The sequence below is a fragment of the Electrona antarctica genome (genome assembly GCF_951216825.1).
Source record: "Electrona antarctica genome assembly, chromosome: 6".
Lineage (NCBI taxonomy): Eukaryota > Metazoa > Chordata > Actinopteri > Myctophiformes > Myctophidae > Electrona > Electrona antarctica.
The window spans coordinates 24,532,942-24,560,013 of NC_136811.1; the positions used below are offsets into that span (position 1 = coordinate 24,532,942).

The 27,072-nt window shown below is 41.5% G+C and overlaps 2 protein-coding genes across 2 annotated transcripts in view; one reads left to right on the forward strand and one right to left on the reverse strand.

The window, feature by feature from the left end:
- The window catches only part of LOC306925010 (aromatic-L-amino-acid decarboxylase-like), a gene marked incomplete at both ends in the record, with an annotated part of 123,623 nt that overhangs the window by 48,320 nt on the left and 48,231 nt on the right, over nucleotides 1-27,072 (reverse strand). The gene's annotated exons all lie outside the window — the stretch shown is intronic.
- Nucleotides 1-27,072, forward strand: part of LOC306925498 (aromatic-L-amino-acid decarboxylase-like) — a 51,464-nt gene that overhangs the window by 22,145 nt on the left and 2,247 nt on the right. Inside the window, exons 4-13 of the mRNA XM_079504353.1 lie at nucleotides 12,612-12,725; nucleotides 13,201-13,320; nucleotides 16,993-17,127; nucleotides 17,915-18,058; nucleotides 19,311-19,377; nucleotides 19,535-19,629; nucleotides 21,439-21,506; nucleotides 23,698-23,774; nucleotides 25,026-25,045; nucleotides 25,151-25,249. Coding sequence (XP_079360479.1) covers nucleotides 12,612-12,725; nucleotides 13,201-13,320; nucleotides 16,993-17,127; nucleotides 17,915-18,058; nucleotides 19,311-19,377; nucleotides 19,535-19,629; nucleotides 21,439-21,506; nucleotides 23,698-23,774; nucleotides 25,026-25,045; nucleotides 25,151-25,249 — 939 coding nt within the window. The remainder of the gene's footprint in view (nucleotides 1-12,611; nucleotides 12,726-13,200; nucleotides 13,321-16,992; nucleotides 17,128-17,914; nucleotides 18,059-19,310; nucleotides 19,378-19,534; nucleotides 19,630-21,438; nucleotides 21,507-23,697; nucleotides 23,775-25,025; nucleotides 25,046-25,150; nucleotides 25,250-27,072) is intronic.

Here is a 27,072-nt window from a genome sequence, read left to right on the forward strand (position 1 = left end):
GCAGCAGCTAGAAGCTAGAAGCTGCTAGAAGCTGCTGCTGATTGGCCAGGCCGTTTTGTGGCCGGGCATCAAGTCTGCCTGAGAGTTCCCAGATTGGAGCAGGAGGGGGGAACCCAGTGTACTCTCTGCTGCCCCATCTGGCGGAGTCAGGTTATCGTACCACACTATTTCTCTAAATTCACACTCAATTAACAACCTATAAGGGTCCATTTGGTTACCAACTCTCCCATCATTTAGTATTCAAGCACTTCTTGTGCCCCCCTCAGTTTTACTTATACTTCAACCTGTACATAGATTTCATGTTTTTGAGATGTCTCAATTTTGGGTGGTGGTACTTGGCCTTTTTCATGTCAAGGACCCCCAGAATTATCTGTATTTGGCCACTGACCCCCCCCCCCCCCCCCTCGTTTATTCAATGCTCTACCCTGTCCAACTGTATATACTTCCCCACTGTTACTATATTTTTTACACTTGCTTTGGCAAAGTAAAGGTATGTTTTCTCTTGCCAATAAATGTATGTCCGTTTCAATACGGACTGCTGCAACACGGACTACTGACTACTACTATTTGTACTTCAATACCTCTTTGTTTTTTCGATTACAAAACCCAACCGGGAACATGTAATGTGTTACACATGACCAAGCAGCTTTATTTCAGTAAAACATAAAAATAAAAAAAAATAGGCAGAAAAACCATCAGTGACAACAAACGTGTGTGCCTGTTGGGAGGACGTCTGTTGTGTGGCCTGTGGAGTGGAGGCAGTCGGAATCCTGTGTATTGCCCAGCAGGCGAAGGATAAGCGGCCCTAATTTGGGCGACAGCACAGGATGGGATGACCCTCCGGTTGCCTTGTCCCAGGTACCCCCAACACCACCTCACAAATGAGCGGTACGCTGTGTACCGGTAACGCCTAAAAAGAATCGATGACATGAATGCGAAAATGAATTACTACAAATACTCTTGCACATGGAAAGGAAAGGACATTGCATTTTGATTACATCATAAAAGTGAAAGGGTTTGACAAGCACTGATGCCAAGAGGAAATTGACAACAATGGCTACAGAAATACAATTATTTATTTATAGTATACTCACTCGTCCTCTGAGAAGTCCGCTTCACCTTGGTGGCCCTGGCCGAACCGTTGATACATAACACTGTATGAATGAATGAATGAATGAATGAAATATTTATTTTCGTGTCATGCCACTTTGGCCCATCCCATATGGGATTACATGACACATTTAACAAGGTACATTGAAAACAATTGACATTACAGTCCTTCCTGTTCCGAAATGCATTATTAAATACATGAATACACATTTGTACAGTATTTGAACAAAAACAAATAAACAAGGCCATTTTACATGTAAATGGCCCTCCTCCTCATTGACCAGGCCTTTTCAAGGAATGAGGCAAATGAAAAGGTGTACTTTTGAAATGGGCGTTTCAGTTTCTCGAAGTCCTCCAACCATATAAATTCATGATTTGGATCTATGTTATTAAAAAGTCTCTCCCTAATAGAGTTGTAGAATGGACAACAAAAAACAAAATGCATTTCATTTTCAATTTGCTTTAGATCACACAGACTATAATAAGTAGATATACCACAGTCTCAGCCTGAGAGATCCCAGACTCACCCATTTGGCAGAATGCAAATGTTGTCCAGCAGGGGGAGTGGTTCTACCAGGCTAGGGTCAAAGGGGGTTGTGCTGCATTTGCCATAACATACAAAGTTGTCCACCAGAAATAATATCTATGACGCAGTAGGATCACAACCTACATGGACAAGCTCAAGAAAATATGTCCCTTCTGTGCCATGAATCTTAGCCAATGGATTAATATTGCTTGTGTTTGCCAAAACAGTCAACAATCATGGTAGAAATCATGGTAAAGCACTATTTTGGGTAGCCACCATCTTGTAAATATGCACAATAAGGGTCCAGACACAACCAATAATAAAAATAGGTATTCCATTGAGTCTCTCATGGTCAGAAACCATGAAATATACACCAAGTTTGCGTTTCTAGCTCATCTGGTTCAGAAGTTGGAGCCAAACCTATTTTCTGGGTGCTAATATTGTGGCGGCCATATTGTGGCGGCCATATTGGATTTCATGGAAAATTTAAATACAAAAAATGTTCGTATTCACATCATTGATCCACCTGTGAAGTTTCGTGGAAATATCCCTCAGTTAAAAATTTTGCCCTATTCACCCCCCAGTATAACTAATAGGGGCTAATATTGTGGCGGCCATATTGGACTTTTTGCGCAAAGAATTACCGGGTTGTCCATATAGGTTGTGATCCTACTGGGTCATAGATATTATTTCTGGTGGACAACTTTGTATGTTATGGCAAATGCAGGTTTCCTAAAAAAAGGGTGGTTTGCCCCCTGGGTAATTAGAGTTCTACTACAGTTCAACCCCAGTATTCTGTTCCACAGACGTACCATGTGACTCCACCGTACCTATAAGTCATTTGTTGTACCCACGGATTAAGACAGCAGCCCGCAAAGCCAGGATGTTGAGTTATGCACTCAGCCGCAGGCTCTTCTTCAGCACATTTGTCCATAACCTGCAGAACAGAGCAAAATAAACAATATGCAACAATGCAGAATGTTCAGCACATACACATTGGTGACCAAAGGCATGGGGAGAGAGTATGTTTTTGCACACACCCTCCCTGGATGCCAACGATGAACCTCTGCCCCAAAATTTCCAGAACAGCCTGTTATAGCGCCACCAGGAGGCCAACTTTGCCTTCATCTCATCCCGATTGGACCACTGCAAAAACCCTCAACAAACTACAATACGTTCAAAACTCAGCTGCCCGCCTGCTCACCTCCACCCGCTCCAGAGACCATATCCTGCGCTGCGCTGTACTGTACTGTACTGGACTGTACTCCACTGTACTGGACTGTACTCCACTGTACTGTACTGTACTCTACTGTCCTGTACTGTACTCGGCTGTACTGTACTATACTCCGCTGTACTGTACTGTACTGTAGTGTACTGTACTCAGCTGTACTGTACTGTACTCGGCTGTACTGTACTGTACTTGGCTGTACTGTACTGTATTCCACTGTACTGTACTGTACTGTACTGTACTCTGTGCTGTACTCCTCTGTTCTGCTCTCTTCTCTTCTCCTCTGTTCTGCTCTTCTCTTCTGTACTGCACTGCACTGTACCGTACTGTATGGTTCGGTACCATAACGTACCGTACTGGACTGTACTGTATCATACTGAACTGTGCCATACTGTACTATACGGTACTGTACAATACTGTCCCGTACTGTACGCTACTGTACTGTTCCATACTGTGCTGTGCTGTGCCTTACCATACTGTACTGTACTGTAGCATACTGTGCTGTACCGTGCTGCGGTGCCCTGTGTATGTGTGCGCACATGCGTGTGTGTGTGTGTGTGTGTGTGTGTGTGTGTGTGTGTGTGCAGTGAAAAGGGGAGGTGCCGGGGAATGAGAAAGTTGTGATGTAATTTGCGTCACAGCGAAATGTTGCGCAATAACAGTATGTGTGACAAAAGTAAAGCAGCACGGATAAACGGCCATGTGCTTGTGTACCCCCTGTCTATAAAAACACGTTTTTTATATTACTCCTCCAGATTCTGTCCAAAAATCGTTACACACTATATGTGCTCAAGACGGATCTGTCCGATATTTCATATCGTCACCTTATTAAACTAATGGCCTAAGTCATTTTTTGCCGAAAATGAGTGAATGGGAGTGAATGGGAGGTACTGTTACTATGGGACTGATACTATGGGAGTGAATGGGAGGTACTGTTACTATGGGACTGATACTATGGGAGTGAATGGGAGTGAATGGGAGGTACTGTTACTATGGGACTGATACTATGGGAGTGAATGGGACTGAATGGGAGTGAATGGGAGGTACTGTTACTATGGGACTGATACTATGGGAGTGAATGGGACTGAATGGGAGTGAATGGGAGGTACTGTTACTATGGGACTGATACTATGGGAGTGAATGGGAGGTACTGTTACTATGGGACTGTCACTCCCATTCATCCCATTCACTCCCATTCAGTCCCATTCACTCCCATATTATCAGTCCCATAGTACCAGTACCTCCCATTCATCCCATTCACTCCCATTCAGTCCCATTCAGTCCCATAGTATCAGTCCCATAGTAACAGTACCTCCCATTCACTCCCATTCACTCCCATTCACTCCCGTTCACTCCCATTCACTCCCATTCAGTCCCATTAAATCCCATTCACTCCCATTCACTCCCATTCAGTCCCATAGTAACATTACCTCCCATTCAGTCCCATTCAGTCCCATTCACTCCCATAGTATCAGTCCCATAGTAACAGTACATCCCATTCACTCCCATTCACTTCCATAGTAACTACCTCCCATTCAGTCCCATTCCCTCCCATTCAGTCCCATAGTAACAGTACCTCTCATTCAGTCCCATTCACTCCCATTCACTTCCATAGTAACTACCTCCCATTCAGTCCCATTCCCTCCCATTCAGTCCCATAGTATCAGTCCCATAGTAACAGTACCTCTCATTCAGTCCCATTCAGTCCCATTCACTCCCATTCAGTCCCATTCACTCCCCTTCAGTATCAAATGTCTTTGTGCTCTGATATTATTTTAAACACTCTGTGGCTGACCCTAAACCATGGTCTATTAAAAATAATTGGAATAAAACATTTTGCCTAAGTCACTTACTGCAGTAAGTAATTTGGCCTAAATAAGGTTTATAATTGCCTAATAAAATGGCATGTTCAGATATTGGCCTAAGTCATTTTATCACTGCCTCAAATCATCCAATTGCCATCAATGATGTAAGAACAAATGGCACCCTTTTCACATTGGCCTATTATAGTGCCACCAGGAGGCCACACCATGACCTGGCCTGGTGGAGACCTGTGCACAGAGGGGCACTTTTTCTAGTTGCCTATATCTTTACCAGAATACATGATAAACATGCAAAATGTATGGATATAATGTGAGGGGACATTTTGGTGTACTGTAGATACGTACATGTATGTATGTGGGTTTGTTAGAGACACAAGCTTATGTCTAAACAGTGAATTGTAACAACATAATGTATATGCATGCTATTGACAGTCATCTTGATGTACTAACCCTGTCATGGTCTTTACAGCATACCCTGTCTATAGCGGCATCCATATTCTGGCAGTGACCACAGGTACACCTGAATGATAAGCAGAGAAACAATAATGTGAGAGCTTGCACTGATCTGTGCGAATGAAAAGTGCAAATAACTTCACGACTAAAGAGTATAACAATCAGGTCAGAAAATAACAATTATCATACATTTCACAGTGTAAGCTGATATTCCATTACAGTAAGCTAACTTTCACAACTGCTAAATGAACGTATGGCACTTCTCTCTAGTTATACCATGCAATAATACACATTATGGGTTATCCCACTAAGGTACAAACTCATCATGCCTAGGCAATAAATACTTGATTATAAAGGAACTTTACCAGCTTGACACATCAAGATTCGCCCGTGGGTGAGGAGTTGCTGCTGCTGCTGCTGCACCTCCTGCTACACCTCCCTCCTCCTCACCGTCGGTAGCAGGAGCCAGCAGAGGCTCGAACATATAGGGCCTGATTCCGTGGACGTCATGGAACTCCTCTTCTTCCTCCACCTCCTGCTCATCTGGTTCTGACTCTTCCTCTTCATACTCCTCAAACTCGACCGTGGACACGAAGGCTTCCTCCTCCTGCGAGCCATCCATTTATTTTGAATTTGTGAACTTTCTGCTTTCTACTGCGATTGGATCAGTCTGTGTTGTTTTTCCTCCGGGGTGGAAAGCCTGGTGACGCGAGGGGGTGGGAGGGGCAGAAACGAAGGGACCCTCAGATGTCCCGCGCACTTTACCCGCGCACATAATCTGTACCTCGGTACTAGTCGGTAGCGCCGAAGCGAAGCGACATTTCAGGTTGAGGTTGAGGACTCATTCATCCCAAAATCGAACGTGGAAGATATCAACGGGGTGGAGCAACAAAGATTGGTAAATAAACACAACTTCGCCATCATATTTCAATCAATCAATCAAAAGCCAACTATATCATCCTGCTCCTATGCTACACAGGCTAAAAAATACCAATATAATAATAATATTGTTTGCTTAGACATAATAAATGGGGGTATGTGTGACATGTAGAAACCATGCTGTTTTATCATATTCAGTATTGCATCGTGTATAGTATATATACATGTTGAATTATCTCTGGTCAATAGCCCTAATGCCCTTTGCTGGCATTAGAGCTATAATTCAATGTGACTCGGATGAAACTTCATCCCCATGTAAACAACCAAACCAGTCTTGGTGCTTTTCTGGTTTCATCTTCTTGTTGTATTCACTTGCTTGAAATGTAGGCCTATACCCATTCTACAAGCTGAATAAAAATGTCAATCAATGATGTATAACGTCGTGTGAATCACATTGCAACTATGTGGTGTAACTTCACAACAGAACCATGCCATTATTCCAATTTTGAACATATTTGACTGTAAGCACATACCAGAATTGTTGCATAGGCTATTGTTTATTTTGCCACAGAACCATGCCATTATTCCAATAGAACGAACTAACAGTCATCTTACAAACAAAACTATTTAATTTTCACTTATATCACCTTTGTTGTCATGTCTCACATATAGCATGTCAATAAAAGACACCATGTAATTTTCAATTGGAACTGCAATGATGCAAATAGCCCAGGATGCAGGTTATTTGCATCATTGCAGTTTGAAGTGAAAATGACATCCTTAGACTCTGGGATGCAATACTGTACTCTAACGTCGTTGCATGTGGTTGTCGTTTCAAGTCATTATATCACAGTTGTACAAAAATCTTACCATCAAAGCCCATGTACAGTAAATCATGTCTCACAGTCTGTTTCTCTGCCCAATAGGCAGTACCGGTACACAGCCTACCGGAACTTTGTCCGTTGGTGCTAGGGATGTCTGGCAGAGCTCATCAGAACGGTCGTTCCCTCATGCGTCTTCACGAAGATTCTGGTATTTATGTTGGATCCAAGGACAAGCATTTCAACCTGCCCCCTCTACCAGAGTCCTAATTTCTTGTAATGAAATACAATAAATATATTGTGTATAAATATAATTGTTTGATATTTTTTTTTACCATGTACGGAAATTATGCATTTATAATGTCATATAGTCCAATGCAGTGGTTTTCAACCAGTGGCCCCGACCACTAGTGGTCCTTGAGGGGATTCCAGGTTGTCCCCATGGGCCCAGCTAAATGGAGAGTTGGTAACCATTACCAATGGACCCTATATAGATCTGGTCCATTTGGTTTAATTTTATGCTCTCAAGAGTACAATTATTGCACTGCATTACAATTCAGGATTCAGGACAGGAACCCCGTTTGGTGCATTATGTTATACTTACACTATACACACATTTTGTTTTAGCTATTGAAAAATAGCAGATCTACATAGAATAGATCAACAAGCTCATAAAACAAACCTTTTTGAAAAATCATGAAAATGAGTGCCAATCTTTGAATATAATATTAATTCACAGCGAACGTTTCTGGGAGGTCCCTGAAACAACATTTTGAGATAGGGGTCCACGGTCAATTGCATACATATTTTGGGGTCCTTGACATGAAATAGTTTGAAAGCCACTTTTATAGAAACAGGTTTTTCAGAAAATGATTTAGAAAACATTTAGTAGAATCTGGTCTCAGTCCTAAATGGGTATGATGTAGAATTGTTATTTTGCTCAACGTCTGTCATCTCTCCTACAATGATAGATATATTCTATGTCTTGGGTCTTCTGAGAGGCTAAAATCTCAAATGGTAGTCTGGGTCAAATGCTGAATAAATAATGATTTTTGATTAGGGATGCACAGATATGGAAATTCTTGGCTGACACCGATAACAATTTAGCCAATACTGATATTGATATGTTTATTTAGTTAGTTATTTCCCCCTTTTGTGTCAGGGAAACAAATACATATTCAATCAAATAAATGTTCAGAATCCACAGCTTGGTAGGCTGCAGATAACCAACACACCAACATATAATCGACATAAGCTTGGTAGGGCAGAGATAACCAACATACAACCAATAAAGGAATTACGGTAGGTGGACAGCAACAACATGAAATATTAGCTGTGGTTCCTTTACAAACTTCACTAGTGTGGGAACATTCTACCAATGAATGAAAAACAGGAATACTTTTAGATAATTAATTGAAAGTAAACAATACTGAAGAGTAATTTATAAAACTGTTATTGGAAGCCAACAGGGGCCAAAAAACCTCTATGGTGAATCATGAGCATTGGGGATTTCATGTCTCACACGAATCAACACAGGATGGGAGGACAAAGCAGCCCAGGTAACTCCAACACCAACGGACAAATTTGCTGTATCCCAGGTGCCTGTAATAGCTGCATGACCTGTATTTGGAGAGACATGTTTTTAGATTCATCATATACTAGTACTACATTTCAATTTCCTATCATGATACAAAATTAGTTTGTCTATTATACTCAAAACATTTATGTATTATGTTGACAGTACAGCATTGAGGTCATGGGGGTGACCTGCTGCAGTCAAGTGCATGGATCTGCAACCTTTTTGACAATTTCCTCATTTCATCATCATTTTATCACGACCACAATCACATGGTATGGAGCACAGATTCACTATTTGAACAGTGAAATTGACAGGTATTTTTGCCTGAAATTCATAATACTAGTATTCTTACATTCCAACAAAACATGGTAGGCTACTCATCTCCAATTCTGGCTTCATTCCTGATAGTGTCATATCAACATGAAGTGACATATCACATTCAATGCTGTATTGTATGTAATATTTCTAACTGGTTTTGATTGTCTAAAGGCAATACATGACCTTTGTGTTTTATTTATTTTGATCCTTCAGAAATATTTCCTTTCACTTCAGGGTGTATACTGATAATTAGAATCAAAGCACTAACCCACATATCTCCCAGACAGAAGCCAGGGTGTACTTTTGTGTATAAATGTTGTGAGTGAGTCACTGTGAGTGGACTAAAATGTCTAAACGTTTTGTATATAAAAACTCTTATAACACTTATGCCAGTTATTACAAGTCCCCTGTGCTTGTGTTGGCTCTCCATAGAAAAGTAAGGGCTACAGCACAGATTTTCTTTGGGGGACAGTATTTCACAAAGCCCACGTTGGAACAGATATACTCTTACTAGATCAAGTGGGGTGACGTTCATTTACCAAGTTGATTATATCGATATGTTTTAGCCTGTGTAGTGTATAGCTGTTGTGAACGCGAAGAGTTGTGTTTATTTACCAAGCTTTGTCACCCATGCGATAATCAGCGGCCATGGCTTCACACCTCCGACCGCTCCATCAACTGCCTCCGTAGCTGCTGAGCCAGAAGCCAGGGCAGGGGTTCAAACTGGTAGGGCAATGATGGTTGCTCCACTTCAAATAACGCTTCGCTAATGGTGCCAGATTCCGTCCTCCATTGCAAGACGTGATGGAGTGTGTGTGTGTGTGTGTGTGTGATAGAACCAATTTCCCTCTATGGTTGTGAGATCTGGGGACCATTAGCAAACCATGACCTTGAAAAATGGGATAAACACCAAACCGAGACCCTACACACAGAATTCTGCAAATCCATTCTCCGTACCCAGCAAAAAACACCAAATAATGCATGCAGGGCAGAATTAGGACGATACCCACTCAATCAAAATAAAAAAGAGAGCACTTAAGTTCTACAACCACCTAAAAGAAAGCGACCTAGATGCACTCCATAACAAGGCACTCACACACAGCGAAACTCTTGAGAGATGCCCCCCTCAGCCCTCAGAGTTCCAGGGCCAGCTGCCCTGGAACTCCGGGCACAAACACAAACAGAGCCACGAGATAGAAAACCCATTGGACTAAACCAAATTATAAAACAGCAAAAGGAAAACTATCTGACACATTGGAAAGAAGCAACACAAAAGCAGAGTAAACTAGAATGCTATCTGGCCCTAAACAGAGAATACGCAGTGGCAGAATACCTGAGCACCGTGACCGACCCAAAACAAAGAAACATCCTAACTAGGTACAGACTCAGTGAGCACAGTCTTGCGATCAAGAAAGGCCGTCATAGGCAGACCTGTATCCCGAGAGAAGACAGACTATGCACCCACTGCACACAAAATGAAGTGGAAACCGAGCTACACTTCCTAACCATCTGTCCATTGTACCAAGACATCAGAGACACATACTTCCCACAGACTTCACACACGGAGATTTTGAAAACATGACCAATGACAAAAAACTCCCATATCTGCTGGGCGAAGTACAACAATGTGCAAACACAGCAGCAAGATTCGTGAGTTGCTGTGATAGGAGAAGGATATCAAACGGAACACAACCACCCTAAAGACTAATCATTGTGTATATTCCTGCACTATACCTGCATCCAGTGATCTTGGTACAATATAGAAATTGATCTATTGAAGATTCTGACGTTCAAATGTACATATTTTCTGTTTTGAGTGTATTGCTGTATTGTTGTATTGTGCTTTGGCAATGTAAACGTATGTTTTCTCATGCCAATAAAGCCCTTTGAATTGAATTGAATTGTGTGTGCGAGTGTGTGTGAGTGTGTGTGTGTGTGTGTGTGTGTGTGTGAGTGAGAGAGAGAGAGAGGTCCCGCCCCCCATATCGGTGTGTGTGTGTGTGTGTGTGTGTGTGTGTGTGTGTGTGTGTGTGTGTGTGTGTGTGTGTGTGTGTGTGTGTGTGTGTGTGTGTGTGTGTGAGTGAGTGAGAGAGAGAGAGAGGTCCCGCCCCCCAATATCGGTGTGTGTGTGTGTGTGTGTGTGTGTGTGTGTGTGTGTGTGTGTGTGTGTGTGTGAGTGTGTGTGCATGACCAGCTCTCACTGCGGACTCGGCTACGCAGCCGAATAGAACAGCGGTACATTAGACATGCACTGCGGGGAGGAGAGCGCTCAGAGCGGGCAGAGCTAACAGCAGACAGTCCGTAGTCCGTAGTCCCGCTGCGGGGCTCAGAGCGGGCAGAAGCAAGTTGGTTTTTTGATTGATTGAAGAATTTATTAACAGTTTGCAGAATTACAGTACATTTCAAGCACAAACTCAATACAAAGGCTGTTAACTGTGAGTGGACGACCCAATTAAGCATTACACTTGTTTCCAACAGGGTCCACCATGTTCAAATCATCAAAACATTTAGAGACGTACAAATAGACACTTCTATAGACAGAACAGGAATTCATCAAAAAAGAATTCATCAAAAAGGAGGTAAAAAGGGAAAAGAAATATATACAGTGAGGGGAAAAAAGGGGGGGGGCGGGGGGGGGGATTCAGATTTTACGGGGGCCAGTTTCGAATTGCAGCCATGACCGGGGGAACGTGGGACTCGAGCCCGAAATTTGCGCTTGTGCTGCATTTCCCCTAAAAAACCCCACGCAACCCTCAATTGCATTCTAACTAAGAGTTTCGAAAGAAAAAATAATTTTTTGAATGACACTTTCGCCCAGTATGGAGCTAAACGTGACCTCAAAACTAGTAGCCTGAAGTGCGCTAGCCACCAAGAATGCTAAGTCGCAGCCTCGCAGGCAGTACCCGCGCCCCAGATACAAGATCAATTTTATTGGGCAAATTTTGATCTCCCAAGATGCGTCATAATCAACAGATGCTAATTTAATAGCCTTAATACCTCCCCGGGGGGGATGTCATTATCCCTTTAATTGGGAAATGGGAGGGAAGGCGGGTAACATAATATTAATTATAATAATAATAAAATGACATGAAAATAAAACATTTTCTTATATATAAAAATATATTTTAAATGAAAATAAATATAAAACCGTATAAACTTCACGAATTGTGTTTTTGTTATGGTGTAGTTCTTTCTGTTGCAGATTTGCAAACCAATCATACAAAGTATGAAAACCACCTATTATAAAAATGGTTATGGTCCTTAATTGATTATGATTGGCTGAGCTGGCTTCCAAGAGTTGTAAAATGCTCTATAAACACACACCCATGGCCGCTTGACATCAGATTATAGCAGCTAACAATTATTGTCTAAAAATGCCTTGTGGATTTTGATCCTTTGAAGGTGCAAGCTCTCCTAGCGTTGTCTGTTGCCTGCCGGACTGGTGAGCACAACGATCCGGGTTCTATCCCAGCTCAGGGTGTTGCGCTATTTGCTACACCTATGATATACTATTAATAATTTTGTTATAGTTCTTTATTTATTTTTTGTTCTTTGGATGTTTGTCGATGTACATTTGCACACGTACATCATGTGAAATTTGAGTTTATTTTACCCATCTTAATTCTAGTGCCTGGGCACTATTAATACAGCACAAGGGGAGAAGTTAGGGGATAAAGGAGTAGTTCACCCAAACAAAAAAGGTTTCTGGGTCACCTACGTTTTTAAGTGTCTTGCTCACATTTTGGGCTGGGGGGGGTGAACCTTTGAGTCCCAGCCAGGCGTCCTCTCTAACCACTCAGCTACTGCCGCCCCAACCAAGCTAATGTGAATTGACATTAACTGTATTTTCAATTGTATATAATTGTCCTTCTAGATCACCCACTGGCACAGCCCTTACTTCTATGCCTACTTTCCAACTGCCTCCTCTTGCCCTGCCATGTTGGCTGACATGCTTTGTGGAGCCATTGGCTGCATGGGATTTTCCTGGGTAACATTACTTTTATTGTATTACTTCTGTTTATTTCTGTATTTTTATTTATTTTGAGGTTTCTTTTTCTTTTCTGTATTTTAAGTTAAGATGCAGGTGAAAATATTTAAAATGTTCATAGTCAAATAAATGTGATAAGACCATTGCGGAGCGCAGATCTCTGCCAGGCCGGACAGCCTACATAAGTCTTACCCAAATATGGAGTTCCACCTTGCTCCGAGTCCAGACTAACGTGACAGTCAAAAGTTATAACCCCTTCTGAACCACACCATAAAAAGACGTTCATTGTCACATGACTCCTATTCCTTCTACTGGGGGAAACATTCACCAAACATAGCAGATCTACAAGCTCTATGTTTTTGGAGAAGAGGTCTGAAGTAGAATGTGAAAAAAAATACAGTTCCGGTTCTCTGAGACTAGAGACGTGGTTAACCTGGGAGGTCATTCAAGTCATGTTATCTGTTCATATGTTTAGGCTGCCAGTCCAGCCTGTACAGAGCTGGAGACTGTGATGTTGGACTGGCTTGGGAAAATGCTCCAACTACCTGAGGCCTTCATTGCTGGAACCCATGGACAAGGTGGAGGAGTCATTCAGGTCAGTGTCTCTGTGTAAATTACTGTAGCACTTGAGGGCATCAAAACCTAACTAGGGTTAGATCCAGTATCTGGCATTAATATTACACAGAAAAGTGGTTTAATACCGCTTTTCCAGTACATGATCTGTTCAGGTTGGTCAAATATTTGAATCTTCCTTTAATTGACATTTAATTCTTGCATCGCGTTTTGAGGTCCTTTCTGGGTCCTACGAGATTATTCACTGCCCTTTCAATTTCGTTTTTTATTTGTTAATTTGTGTTAAAGTTTGTGTGTGTGTGTGTGTGTGTGCGTGTGCGTGTGCGTGTGTGCGCGTGCGTGTGTGCGCGTGCACGTGTGTGTAAGCCCCAATTCATGTGATTGACATGCAGAATTGCAGATTGCAGAGGGTTGGAGGAAGTTTATTTCGGTGTATATCCTAATAGTTAAGAACTAATAAGTGGATTGTCTCCTTTGGGAATTTCGGGGAAGATTTTTATCCCGCGATTTTTGTAACCCATTTTTTTCACACAGTGCAAATGCCTAAGCTGTAACCCTGGGCACTACTCTCTCTCTGCCAACCTGGGGAGAGCCCCGAACTGACCTCATATGCTTCCTTCAATGCATGAGGAGTGAAGCAGGCCGCTTCTGGCCTGTCAAGCCTGTCAGGCTCACCTGACAGGGGGGAATCACGAATGGAGAAATGCAGCTCCCTAGTTGATGTTATTTTTTTATTTTTTATTTTTTTAAACTTTTTTAAATGTTTTAGTTGACCTTTTCCAAGCAGAAATTTCAGTTGTGAATCAACACATGCTAGTATTCAAGATGGTGATATCCAACCACCCATGTGGACATATTGCCTTCATTATCTGCTGCAACCAGATGTAAGGAGCCTTCCCTACAAAACACAAAAGTATTTATGCGGAAACATAATTGACTGACGCCAAACCAGCAATTTGTCTTTTATTGATTTGTCCTTTCTCTCCCTGGTTCATAGTGCTAGATGAAATGGCAGGAAATTGCTTTTCAATATGTCATCCATTGACAGACAGAGTCAGACTGGGATCGTTTGCAAAAAGCAAATTGTTAGTTTAGCCTTCCATTGACACAAACAGAATAGCAGCTGAGAATTTTGTGTGTGTGTGTGTGTGTGCGTGTGCGTGTGCGTGTGTGTGTTGTACGTGTGTGTGCAGGGCGGCGAGTGGCAAAGCATGAGAGCGCACACTGATGACAGATCATGTCATGCGCCTCTATTGTCGCCACCTGAGTTGTGTTTGTGTGTCTTTGTATTGATGTGAGGATGGAGTTGGATGATGGTGTGTGTGTGTGTGTGTGTGTGAGTGGGCGGGTGTGCGCGTGTGAGTAGGTGTGTAGTGTGTGTAGTGTGTGTGATCTACAGCTTTTGTCTTGCTCCTGCTCTTTTTAAGTGCATCTCACTATGGCAACAAATGGGCTTCCTCTTAACACAGAATGGATAAAATGAGGGTTGTGATTAGCCTGTCATTATAGAGCATCTACCAGTACACTTCAGTGGCGTGCACACGTGGAACCGACGTCTGCCTTAATAGTGTGTGAGATTTCTTTCATAGATCTTGGGGCATAAATAATAGGGGTGTAAAGATACATTCTAACAGCGATACAGCTAGAAGGTCCTGGGTTCGATTCCCGCTGGGGACGCTGTGGGTGCCCATACCCGAGGCTTGGTTGGCGAAAGGGCCTTTCTGTGTGGAGTTTGCATGTTCTCCCCGTGTCCCCTAGGGTAGGTACCCTCACAAAAACATGCAGTAATCCTTCCACGTGCTACGTCCGGCTGGGGAAACTCTCCCTGTCAGGTGAAAAGAAGCAGCTTGGACTATACTCATGCATAGAAGGAAGCATGAGGTCAGTCCGCTGCCGCCCCAGGTTGGCAGAGGAAGTGTAGTGCCCAGGATGTCCAACCATTCTTAAAAATCACCCCTGTGTGAACTGAGTGGTGCAACTCCCCTCTCCCCCTGCCCCTCTCTCTCTCTCTCTCTCTCTCTCTCTCTCTCTCTCTCTCTCTCATTAGCAGGCAACAGTGCAGCACTATCTCTCTCTCTGTTTCTGGCACAACAGCACCACTTTTGCCCCTACTGGTACTCTAAACATAGTAACATAGTAACGTAGTCACTTAGTCGTCACATAGTCACGGACATTGCTGTTCCTTGGAGTGGTTGCACCACTCAAAAATATATACAGTAGTATATGCTACAGTGCTTTGGTACAATATGCCATATCAGTTCTACAAATGTCTGATGATTAACTTTCTCTGAGCCAATTACAATGTAATTCATACAAAGAAGACAGAGGCAGGTTGTAGGCTTCCAATTTAGTGTACTGTCTAACAATACAGTATGTCGATCACATTCACCTTGTATTGGTGACTTGCAGGACAGGAAGTATACTTGGGTTGACCGTAAAGCCAGAGGTCTTTGACTGTCTACATAGAGTCTAATTGATTTGGTCCAGTGCCACTGAGCAACCACCCTTCAATCTACGTGTTTTGATGTATGACTTGATTGACTTATAAATGCTAAAGACATCCAACAGCAAGTCATGCTTGTTGTGATCCAAACAGCTCGGGCTAGCTTATTGATTGAATTCTCTAAGAAATTGATTGTCTTGCTTTGTGTTAATTTCCTCTGAAGCCTCGACGTCATGCTCAGTTTGTGCTGTCATGTGATATTAGCTTGGTCGTAGTTGTACGATGACTCATCATAGTGGCCTATACCCCTCTGATGATGTACTATATCAGTGAGTAGACAGGCTTTCTGTTAGGATCAAAGGCAATTTGCAAGAGAATAACAGGCTCATATTTTAATGGGCAATGAGGATACTCTGGGCTCTCTTTCACAGTCTCTGATGTGTGTGTATCTTCTTATGCTATCATGGATGTTTCTGTATTGTTGTAAACGTGTGCGTGTGTGTGTGCGTGTGTGGAGGGGGGGGGGGGTCTCTCTTTTAGTTCACAAGATTTAATTGATTCTAAAAAATCACACCTGTGTGAACTGAGTGGTGCAAATCAGCACCACTTTTGGTACTCATTGGTACTGGTGCTCATTAACGTCACACACAAACATAGTCACACACATAGTTGAACGTCACGGACATTGCTGTTCCTTGGAGTGGTTGCACCACTCAAAAATATACAAGCTAATGGTAGCCTGACACTCAGTCTTTTCATTTCGGTTCACTTTGAATCGCCAGGACATATTCTTTTAATGGTAGTGATTCAGGGCTAGAGCCAGGCTAAGCTAATGGAGCTATGTATTGTAAACTGACGTGTTTAAAAACAGTAGATAAGAAAAGAAAAAAGTAGGTGGTATCATCATAATCCAATGGAAGGACATTTTAAAAACGAACTGTGACAGTGTACTCTGAGAGACCCCCATGACGCTCAGAGTTATGGGGGTCTTTGAAATTAAAAAGTTTGAGAACCACTGTAGAGTAAATTGAACACAGCCTTAATTAGTATATCATCTGTAACACCTGTGAAGGAAGCCGGAAGTAGGAGTTCTTTCCAAATTTCTGCTGTGCATATACCCTATTAACAACAGTTTGTACCATGGATCCATTAGCTGTGGCGTGGCCCTGATTACCATTTAAACTGGCATGTGATCATTCTATGACTTCATTTTGTCATTCTTTATCATAATCAAACTCATCTTCTCCACAGGGCACGGCCAGTGAAGCAACCCTTGTGGCCCTGCTAGCTGCTCGCTGTAAAGCAGTCCGACGGATTCAGGCCTCTGAACCACAACGCACTGAGGGTGACATCATCTCCAAATTGGTTGCCTATTCCTCTGACCAAGTAAGAGCTAAAGTAGCAAAGAATCACCTCTACTTTAGTGCAAACTGTCATTCACCTGACTCCAATCTAGATTAGGAAAAACAAGTATTCACTATTGAATGGTGGAACAGGTGGTCACTAGTGAAAGAGCAATCTGGTAATACAGAGTGACAGTGGGCCAGCCAGACATTAGCTACTGTAGACCTTATCAGGTTTAATATAAGACTACCATTGTTTGGGAGTATTGCCTCAGGGAAACGCAGACCTTTACAAGGACAGCAGTAAGTTTATCTCCTCCCAGTTGAAGAACAATGCGCTTTTTTCCATTTTCCTATTTGACAAAGATATGCTTTTGAATTGCATCATCTTGGTTGAGCTTTTACAGTTTATCTCTGGCTTGAAATAACATGTATAATTTGTAAGGCTGTCCCCGAACATTCGGGGGTTTGCACTTTCGCTCGTTAGGGTTGGCACTCGAATCTTAATTAATGGACTTGAACCATTCGTTTTTTGTTTTTTTGTTGTTGTTTTTTTAACTCGAAAATATATCTTGGCGAGAATGCGATATGCATAATAAGAGTACTATGTACTATCCCTTAATAATTTGCCAATAATCTGTACTGCCTACTTTGAACAAATCTATATAACATAACTATTTTGCGTTTGGTTTAATCGATTAATTATTCCATAGTTGTTACTCTGGCTGTAGTGTACAGTATGTCCAAAACTCTATGTATAACTCTAAAGTATAATGTTTATGAAAACATGCAATACAACTGCAACTTCTTTATCTGTTATAACTCTCCAGGCACATTCATCAGTGGAGCGCGCTGGTCTGATAGCTGGTGTTATCATGAAGAAAATCCCAACAGATGACACCTACAGTGTCAAAGGAGAGACGTTAAAAAAGATGGTGGAGGAGGACAAGGCAGCAGGACTCATCCCGTTTTATGTAGGAAAACACATATTTACACTTAGCCTACACAACTATGTATATGCAAGCACACATACAGTACTGTATATGTACATGGACAAAGGCACACATATGGCATTAACAAAGGAACATTATGTGTGTGTACCCATGATGGAAATTCATTTTGATAAGGTATGAACTATAGTTCTACATGTCATATTCTGTTTGTCCTAGATAGGTCCCTGTCCCTAATAATTTTGAACTCTGGCCTAGCCCCTGTTTGTGTTGTCCCCATGCTGTTATTCATAACAAATATTTCAGGGCCTATCATTTATGATATTACTGTCGCCAGATTCACCACCTGGTCTCTGTCCCTACTATATTAAGTTGTAGTACTGTAAGACAATGTTGTGATTCAGTCTGCTTACTGTAGCCTAGGGCTTTAAGCAACTAGTCGACTATTCAACTAGTCGACTAGTAAATCCACTAGTAAACCTTGTTGGTACTAGTTGACTATTTTTTTCCCCGATTTTATAGGCCTCAAGATCAGGTAGATTATAGTCACCAATGTACACAGTTTTTAAATGTACAAATATTTATTTCCAAAAAAAAAAACACGGTGTCTATTTCACCATTATCTAAAGCGCCGTCATTTACAGTAGATTAGAACCTGTACCCTGTATTTACATGATATCGAATTGTATTATCGAGTGTATAGTTCACTGGACATACAATACCTGGTATCAAATAACCTTGGTTGCCTAGGAGCCAAACTAGCAAAAATAGCTGATCTGCTATTTTCACTATACTTCTTAAATGCTTAAATGGGTGTCGACCCACTGTTTGGGAAACAGTAATATACATAACCTGTCTCTGTTCAACACAATGACACTCTGCCCTCAGGTGGCTGGTGAAGCTGAGCATAATTTATAGCCTGAGGATTTGTTGTTATTTGTAGCAGGCAGCCTGCTCCTGCCAGACCTAATGAGAGGGTATCTGGTTAGAGACAATAGTCCCTGTCACACCTGGACCCACAGATCACTATCAGTGAGCGATCCCTGCAATAACAACACTATTATAGTCACAGTGGTCAGGATACATATAACTGGACCCCCTGGGTTTATCTGAATGGGTGTTTTTTGCTATCTACACTACATAACATACTGTAGACTAGAAAAGACAACATTTCTGTAGACTAGAAAAGATAACATTTGAAAGAAAAAGTTAGCAAAATCCCCTTTTTATTTACATGGGTGGCAATGGATTTACCGATTATGTTTTTATCTTTCAGTTCTGTGCAACTCTCGGCACAACTCCATCATGTGCTTTTGATCGCATCACTGAACTTGGGCCCATATGTGAGTAGAATTTACAGAAAGCTACCTATTGACAGAATGACAACATGTAACAATACAATATGAAATATTGTACCAATGTCTGCTTTTGTGCTCCAGGAAGGTCCTTAGCAACATTTTACTATTGTTCCTTAACTGGGTTGTCCTTTATCTATTCCAGGTAATTCAGAGACAATATGGATGCATATTGATGCAGCATACGCTGGGAGTGCATTCATCTGTCCTGAATTCAGACATTTACTGAACGGTGTTGAGGTGAGAAAATGCAAAAATCATTCTGGAGAAAGAACAGTAGGCTACCTACAGTAATAGTACATAATATTAGTGATCCACTCAAATATTAAATATACAGTATATGGACTTCTTAGAATTTCTCTTTGGTATGGTCAACATTTTTTAGTGAGTGTTTAGAAAAATAGGTATATTGGTGCTAAATGACTAGACTACTGCCTTTTTCTGTTAAAGACAAAACCAAAATGCATTATACTGTATCTGTCTGTTTAATTTGTGTTCACTAAAGGCATATTATTAATGAAGTGTGAAGTGAGTAATAAGCCAAAGAGTCAGTGGGACTATCACTGTGGCTTTTGATGTTGCTGTGGTGGTTTTGTCTCCTCATACTGTAGCTGAACGCTGTGCAGAGAAACAGAGATAAGAACACAGTCATTTTCTGAGGCTGCATCAGCAACACATTCTCATCCCATGTCATAATTTTACCTCGCCTTCTGACGTTTGGCAGAAAACATGAATTACCTCACCTATTGACGTATATCGGAAAAATAATACGTCATGGCGTGACTTAAGTGTAAAAAGGTCACGCTCTGACGTTTTTAATTTTTCTGTCTAAAATAATCTGAAGCTATATTATTATTCATGTCATGTTAGAGCAGGTCTGAAATAAATGTCAGAGCTGATATCGACATATCAATATGAAATAAATGCTTAAACATGTCACTATGTCTAATGTTATAACCATGAGGGTTAACCAATGCTAACATTGGTTAACCCAATGGTTATAACATTTGCCAAATGTCAGAAGGTGAGGTAATCATGATGAGACAATGTTGGCATCAGAGACCTTTAGATAAAACCGTGCTGCTTTTCTTCAGCAAAGAAATGTCACTGTTTATTAGACACACACACACACACACACACACACACACAGGTTCAAACCACGTTTGAAGGAGGTAGAGTTTAAAGGAGAGAGAAATAGAGATAGATCAAAAGAGGATGAGAGTAGGGGACAGAAATTGGGAGAGAGACATTCTCTCTCTCTCTCTCTCTCTCTCTCTCTCTCTCTCTCTCTCTCTCTCTCTCTCTCTCTCTCTCTCTCTCTCTCTCTCGCTCTCTCTCTAAATATACAATACACATTATACACAACATTATATACAATCATGTAAAAAAAACCAATGCAGTTGGTCTATAAACGTCGGTCAGAACACATTGGAGTCTTTGACAGGAGAGTGAAGGGGGTTTATGGCAGCTTTACTGGAAGGTGTAGACACATACTGTAGGGTACAGGCATGGCATGGGTATGCAGATGAATGATGGTACTGTACAAGCACTGAGTGCGAATATGACAATGTATGTGGTTATTTGTCAAAGACGCACAATGGCACTGCAGCCTCAAGGCTGAAGGCACTATCTATGACTGGCATGAATGAATGTGACCCATAATGCATTGTACACTTAAGGTGGCAGGTAAGTATTACAGTGTTTCCACACCTGAGCGGAAAACGGCCGACAGCCGCGGACAGAAGAAGCTGTCCGCAGCTTCTTTTCCGAGTTTTTAGACAGCTGGTGGATGGAAAAGAAGCTCCACCTCCGCGGCTGACTGCCGCGACGGACAGATTCCCAGAAACGCTCTCCTCCGCGGCGGAGGTGGAGCTTAATTTCCATCCACCAGCTGTCTAAAAACCCGGAAAAGAACCTGCGGACAGCCGAGAACGTCCGCGGCTCTTTAGTAAGTGTGGCAGCACCTTTACACAGTTCTTAAGGTGGTAAATAATAGGCACCCTTGAATGAATACAATTCCCTGCAACCTGCTTTGTTTTGTTTTTGAAGTTTGCAGACTCTTTCAACTTCAACCCCCATAAATGGCTTTTAGTCAACTTTGACTGCTCAGCTATGTGGTAAGTTGACTACCTATCACACAGTAAGCTTGAAAATGTCCAGTTCTCTTTTGAAATTAACTCTTGTAGGACCATATAGTTTGTGCTGTGTCTGGAAGCCAGGGACATTCCCAGACGGCCACTCACCCCACTGACACTGTATGCTCAACCTGGTATCTGCTTGTTTACTGAAAATATTCTATAAACAAACCACTGATTTGACATGAAAGTAATGTAGTCAGTAATGTAAGCCACCTGAATGTGTGGTTTACTTTAAAAGATCACTTCAACCATTTTCAACCTATCTTCATATACAGTAATTGTCCCTCTCTAATGCTCATTAGAATATGGTACAATCTTTGTCTAATCATGTGTCTGTGTCATCATTGATGGGGAGTTCAAGCTAATAGAAACTAACACGCATGCTTGCATAATGCATGGACTCTCTTTACTAAATAAATGAATGAATGAAAATACATATTCATCCTACTAGTTTGTTTATTTGTTTGTTTGTTTGTTTGTTTGTTTGTTTGTTTGTTGTTTGTTTGTTTGTTTCTCTTTCGCTACCATAGAACAATACTGATAAAAGTTCCTAAATGTACCAGTTAATGTTTTTAATGTCCTTGTTAAGATTGATATTTTTCTTATTCACCTCCAAGCTAATGCTGTACTATATCCTGCCTAATGTCTATCAGATTATACGTAATAGAGGGTATGCGCATGCATAAAGTGAATGGCAAATCGAGTGGCAAATCGAGTGGCAAAGCGACAGGCAAATTGAGTTTAACATTGTTTAACGTTGTTTAATGCAATCAGATAGGACTTTTCTGTTTGGATGTATGGGCTATCAAGGCCAGAAAGTAGTTTTTTGCCACTCAGTGGGCATTCCTGCATAACTTCCGGGTTTGATGATGATGTCACGCGCATACCCTCTATACAATGTTTCCTTATTGTTTGAATGCATCGTTACTATCATGCTTATTCAGAAACCCTTGTTCCATAATGACTTGAACAATAATTGTTGATGGATGATGATGATAATGATGATGATGCAGTTAAAATAATCACACTAACATAATACTAGAAACTGTAACACTGCACTGTAGTCATAACAAACTGACTTCCATCTAACTACACCTCATTCAGCCAGTACAAATAGAACTATACGCCTCCCATCTGCCCCTTCTATCAACAGCACACAAACAGACATATACACTAAGTTCCTATCCCAGAAAAATTGCTAAAACAGTATCAGTTCAATTGACACAGAAATTACTAATATTCTGTAGTGGCAAAAACGATAAAGTCGGTTTTGTTGTGGCATGAGTATTATTTATCATTCTAATGGTACAGTACAGTGACATTCCTTGTTGAGTGTTTTAGTTAAGTGTTTTGTGTTGGGTCTTTGCATCGCATAAATGCAAATCCTAAAACTAAAGTGGATTAAGGATACTGAACCTCTTGACCCTCTCATAATGATCACATTTCCTTATTTCATGGTCAGTGAATGGATGTTGATTCATTAAAAGTTTTTACAGCTGGAGACTCCTGTAGCCTACAGCACAGGCTTCAGACATGCCTCCTGCAGGAGGCTTGGCTCAGATCTGAACCCATTTGATTTGGCGTTAGGGACCCGTTGCGACCACATGGCCTTGCTGATATTGCTCCCGATTAGGGTTCGACTTCAAACCCACAACCTAACCGTGACACTAGGGCAGCCCCTAGATGTTTATAATAATGATGTTCACATGAGTGTAGGATGTTTTCAGTTATGACATTTAAAAACAAATGTGGTAAACACAACTGGAATTTAAGCTCCCTTCTTTACATTTCGATCAATGTTGTCTTCCTCTGGCATTTAAATAGTTGACTATATCAGCCAGGGAATCTGATCAGCAGGGGCGGTATTGCAGTCGCTGTACCGCACTGTTGTGCGATCTTATTCACACCTTTGGTCATGAAGTGTATGTCATGACCGAAAGAATTAGGTTGCGGATAGTGGCCGGAAGTGGCCGAAATATGTTTTCTCAGACGGGTGGCTGGCATAGGCATAGGTGAGAAGTTCAGTCACACAAGAGAGACTCTGACCCAGGGTCTTCTTCCAGTGGGACATGCATCGAGGACCTCCCTAGGGAGATGCTAGGGAGGCATCATTTCTAGACCTCTCTTATATTCTGTGGGTGAGAAATTGCTGTTATTTTCTTGTCCACAGGGTGAAGAGGAGAAATGACATCATTGGGGCCTTCAAGATGGACCCCCTCTACCTCACACATGGCAACCAAGAGTCAGGTAGTGTTATTATTTGAAACATTACCATTTAAGCTAAGCTGTCATCCCATCACTAGTAATTTGAATTACTAATAATAATGAATAATATGAAAATTATTTAACAACTACTCTATATGGTTTTAGTGCTCATATTTGTATTAATCAGCTGCAAGTGCAACTCTCCATCATCTGAGGAAGTGTGTGCGTGCGTGCGTGCGTGCGTGTGTTACTGTAAGCATATGTACTGTAGAGTATTTAGCCTAATCCAACTGTACACACATAACCTAATAGCCTAAGTACACACATGAAGTTGAGTGTGGGGATCTGGGGAGAGAGAAGGAGAGAGGAAGGGGGGGGGGGCAGAGAGAGTCGAGACAGATAATTAATCAGTGGATCTGCACATCACATCAGCTTAGTCAATCTTACAATCCTCCCACCTTAAATTAAGCTCAGGTTTTGAGCTAAATTAGTTTTTAAGCTACAATCTGTAGGTTTTATGTCCAGAGGTAATTGCAACGATGTCTGAACTACAATAAAGATTGTGGTGGATCTTATATTAATATTGTGACAGCAATACATCATCTTGTACTGATATCAAGCATCGGTTTGTCTGTTTGTAGTTGTACACGCATGTTTCTTTTATTGCATCATGTGTTCTCTTAAGATCGCAGATGTGATAAGAGTCACACCATAATTAGCCTGACAAACAGACAAAAGCACTCTGCATGTCACAGTGGCCCTCGTTAGACAATCTGAGCAGTCCAGGCTAATTAGTGGTTAGCAACTAATAGCATGGGGCTCAAAAATAAAGAAACAGGCTATAACCACAGAGAACTACTGAAGCATGACAGTGATTTCTAAGTGGGTGGGAATAATTATATAGGTGACCTGCCACAGAGACACAGTTGGAATGCATACAGTGGAAGCAATATAATAGAATGAATATTGCGTTTAAAGCTTATATATTTATATTTTAATGTTATTTTAATGTTCTCAAATTCTGCCCAAATGAAACCCAACCCTACCTGGGTTCCATAAAAAACACACACACGAGCAGGCAAGTAATATATAAAGCAAGCAAGGACTAAAATACATCAGAATACATCAATCATAATGGCTTGGCTAAGCAAACAATATTTCAGGTTTCAACTGCTAATGTCAAGGCAATTCACATGGCGCCTAAAAGACATTTAAACTGTTTGAAAATGTCTGATATAATCAGAAAAATTGACCTTTTCATGTGTGACTAAATCCTTATCTCTCTCCTCACAGGTTTGGTCACAGATTATAGGGTAAGAGGAATGATCATTTATTTACTGTAGTTTACTCCAGTACATAAAAATGGCAGAATTATGTTGGGACTGATTTCGCGTCTCCTTTCCTCTCCTCTCACACAGCATTGGCAGATTCCATTTGGTAGAAGGTTTCGTTCATTAAAGCTGTGGTTTGTCTTCCGCATGTATGGACTCACAGGCTTGCAGGATCACATCCGAAAGGTGGGATACCAATTCTGCTCTTTACTCTATCTCCACCAATACATAATGTCATATGTTTTATAGGTATCTGTAATTCCATTGCTGTGTTATAAGCGATTGCAACAGGCGGTGTGTCCTCCGGTTTAGTCCACAACATATGATTTAAGATGACATTTTGGTTACTAGTTAGTTTGTAAACAATCTGTGTGCCGCCTCCTGTCAAACCGATATATCTGTTCTGTATTGTCTCTCTAGTGTAAATGCCACTCTTTCTTCTGAACCCTGCCCTTTTCCTTACCCCCAAACCCCACCCCACCCTTCACACACATCATCTGTCAATCATATGGGACTATGGGCTCCAATTTCGTCGCAGCCTTTACCCGCAGCGCGGCCCGCAATTCAGCCGCTGCCCGAAAATTACGAATATAGGAGCTTTCTCTGTCCCTTAATGGTATTTTCGTCCCGCGCCACCCGCTATCTTTTTTGCCGATACCAGTATTTGCGCCTAGAGGTGTGGTCATGGGCGTGTTGGCACGCTTTCCCCTAAATTGCTATTTTGGTCACATACATTTGGGAAGTCGATAGTGGAGTTTAAAAGCACCCGTAAGCCGTGCCAAATTTGGTAGAGCGGCGCACGGCACGCCGTGCACGCCTCAATGGAGAACATGCCTGCAGGCAAAGGGCTGCCTCATCTCTCCTTATTCTCATATCTCTTTGTAATTTTCCTATAATCAGCAGAAGTCGAGTGCCTGCCACTTCCTTCCATTGTCCATTGTGTTTATATAATTGCAGCAGTGAGACTTCAGGGCAGCGGCTATGAAGCAATATAGCACTAACGAGCAACGGATAAGGGATCTCTTAAAGGGATCTCTTAAAGCCAAGACTGGTGATTGGTTAAATTTGGTTTAATTATTGTAACGCCCAAACCACACCTATTAATGCATAATATAACGGGTAACGGAGGTGTTTAAGGGATTTAGACAGGTAACCAAAATACCAACTTTAGTGGGGGACCACCCTTTCCCCACTCCTAAATCCCCAAATAGTGGCTTTAGAAAGATGAGACAAAAATGGAGCCCTATATCTACTGTCCACTTTTCATAATAAGCTTCAGTGTCTTCCATTTCTTCACCCTTCAATCCCTTCCATTCCTCGTTGCCTCTTTCTTACAGGGCCTCACATCTGCACATATGCTCCTTCCTCCCCCTTCATGTCAATCAAACAAGCCTGTTCTGTGTCTGCTCTGTTTTAAATTAAATTAAGCATCAGTTCGTAGCAACATACAGTGCACATGCCCTCCAGCCATACCACGTGTCTACATCCATCTATCAAAATAGATCGAAAGATCACAAAAATACACATGACATGGTTGTTTGGATATTTATATACTATGATGCTGCTGGTGATTGCTAACATGATTTGACATCTCTTGCATTCAGACTAATATGCTTAAGGAAACACTTATTTGTGTGAGAAGTCTCTTTCCATTTTCTAAATGGGGAATGACAATGTTATTATTATATATCAATTTACTGTTTCAGTTCTCAATCTTTTCTGGATCAGGGCCCACTTGAAAATATTGAAAGAATTTGCGGCCCACCCGTCTGACCACTTAATGGCTACCGTGTCAAGTGGACACTTGGGTGGCCCATGTGCATTTTCAGCATGTTTATTTCATAAACAACCCTTGGATAAATGGAACTAACGTAGTATTCTTTAAGTTCCCACCAGTGGGTTGATAACCATTGTTTTAGTACTTTAAATATGAACGTAGTGCTGACCTTTAGGTCCAGCAGTCTGGACAGCAGCATGCCATGGTCAAGGAGGTAGTAACATGAGGCATT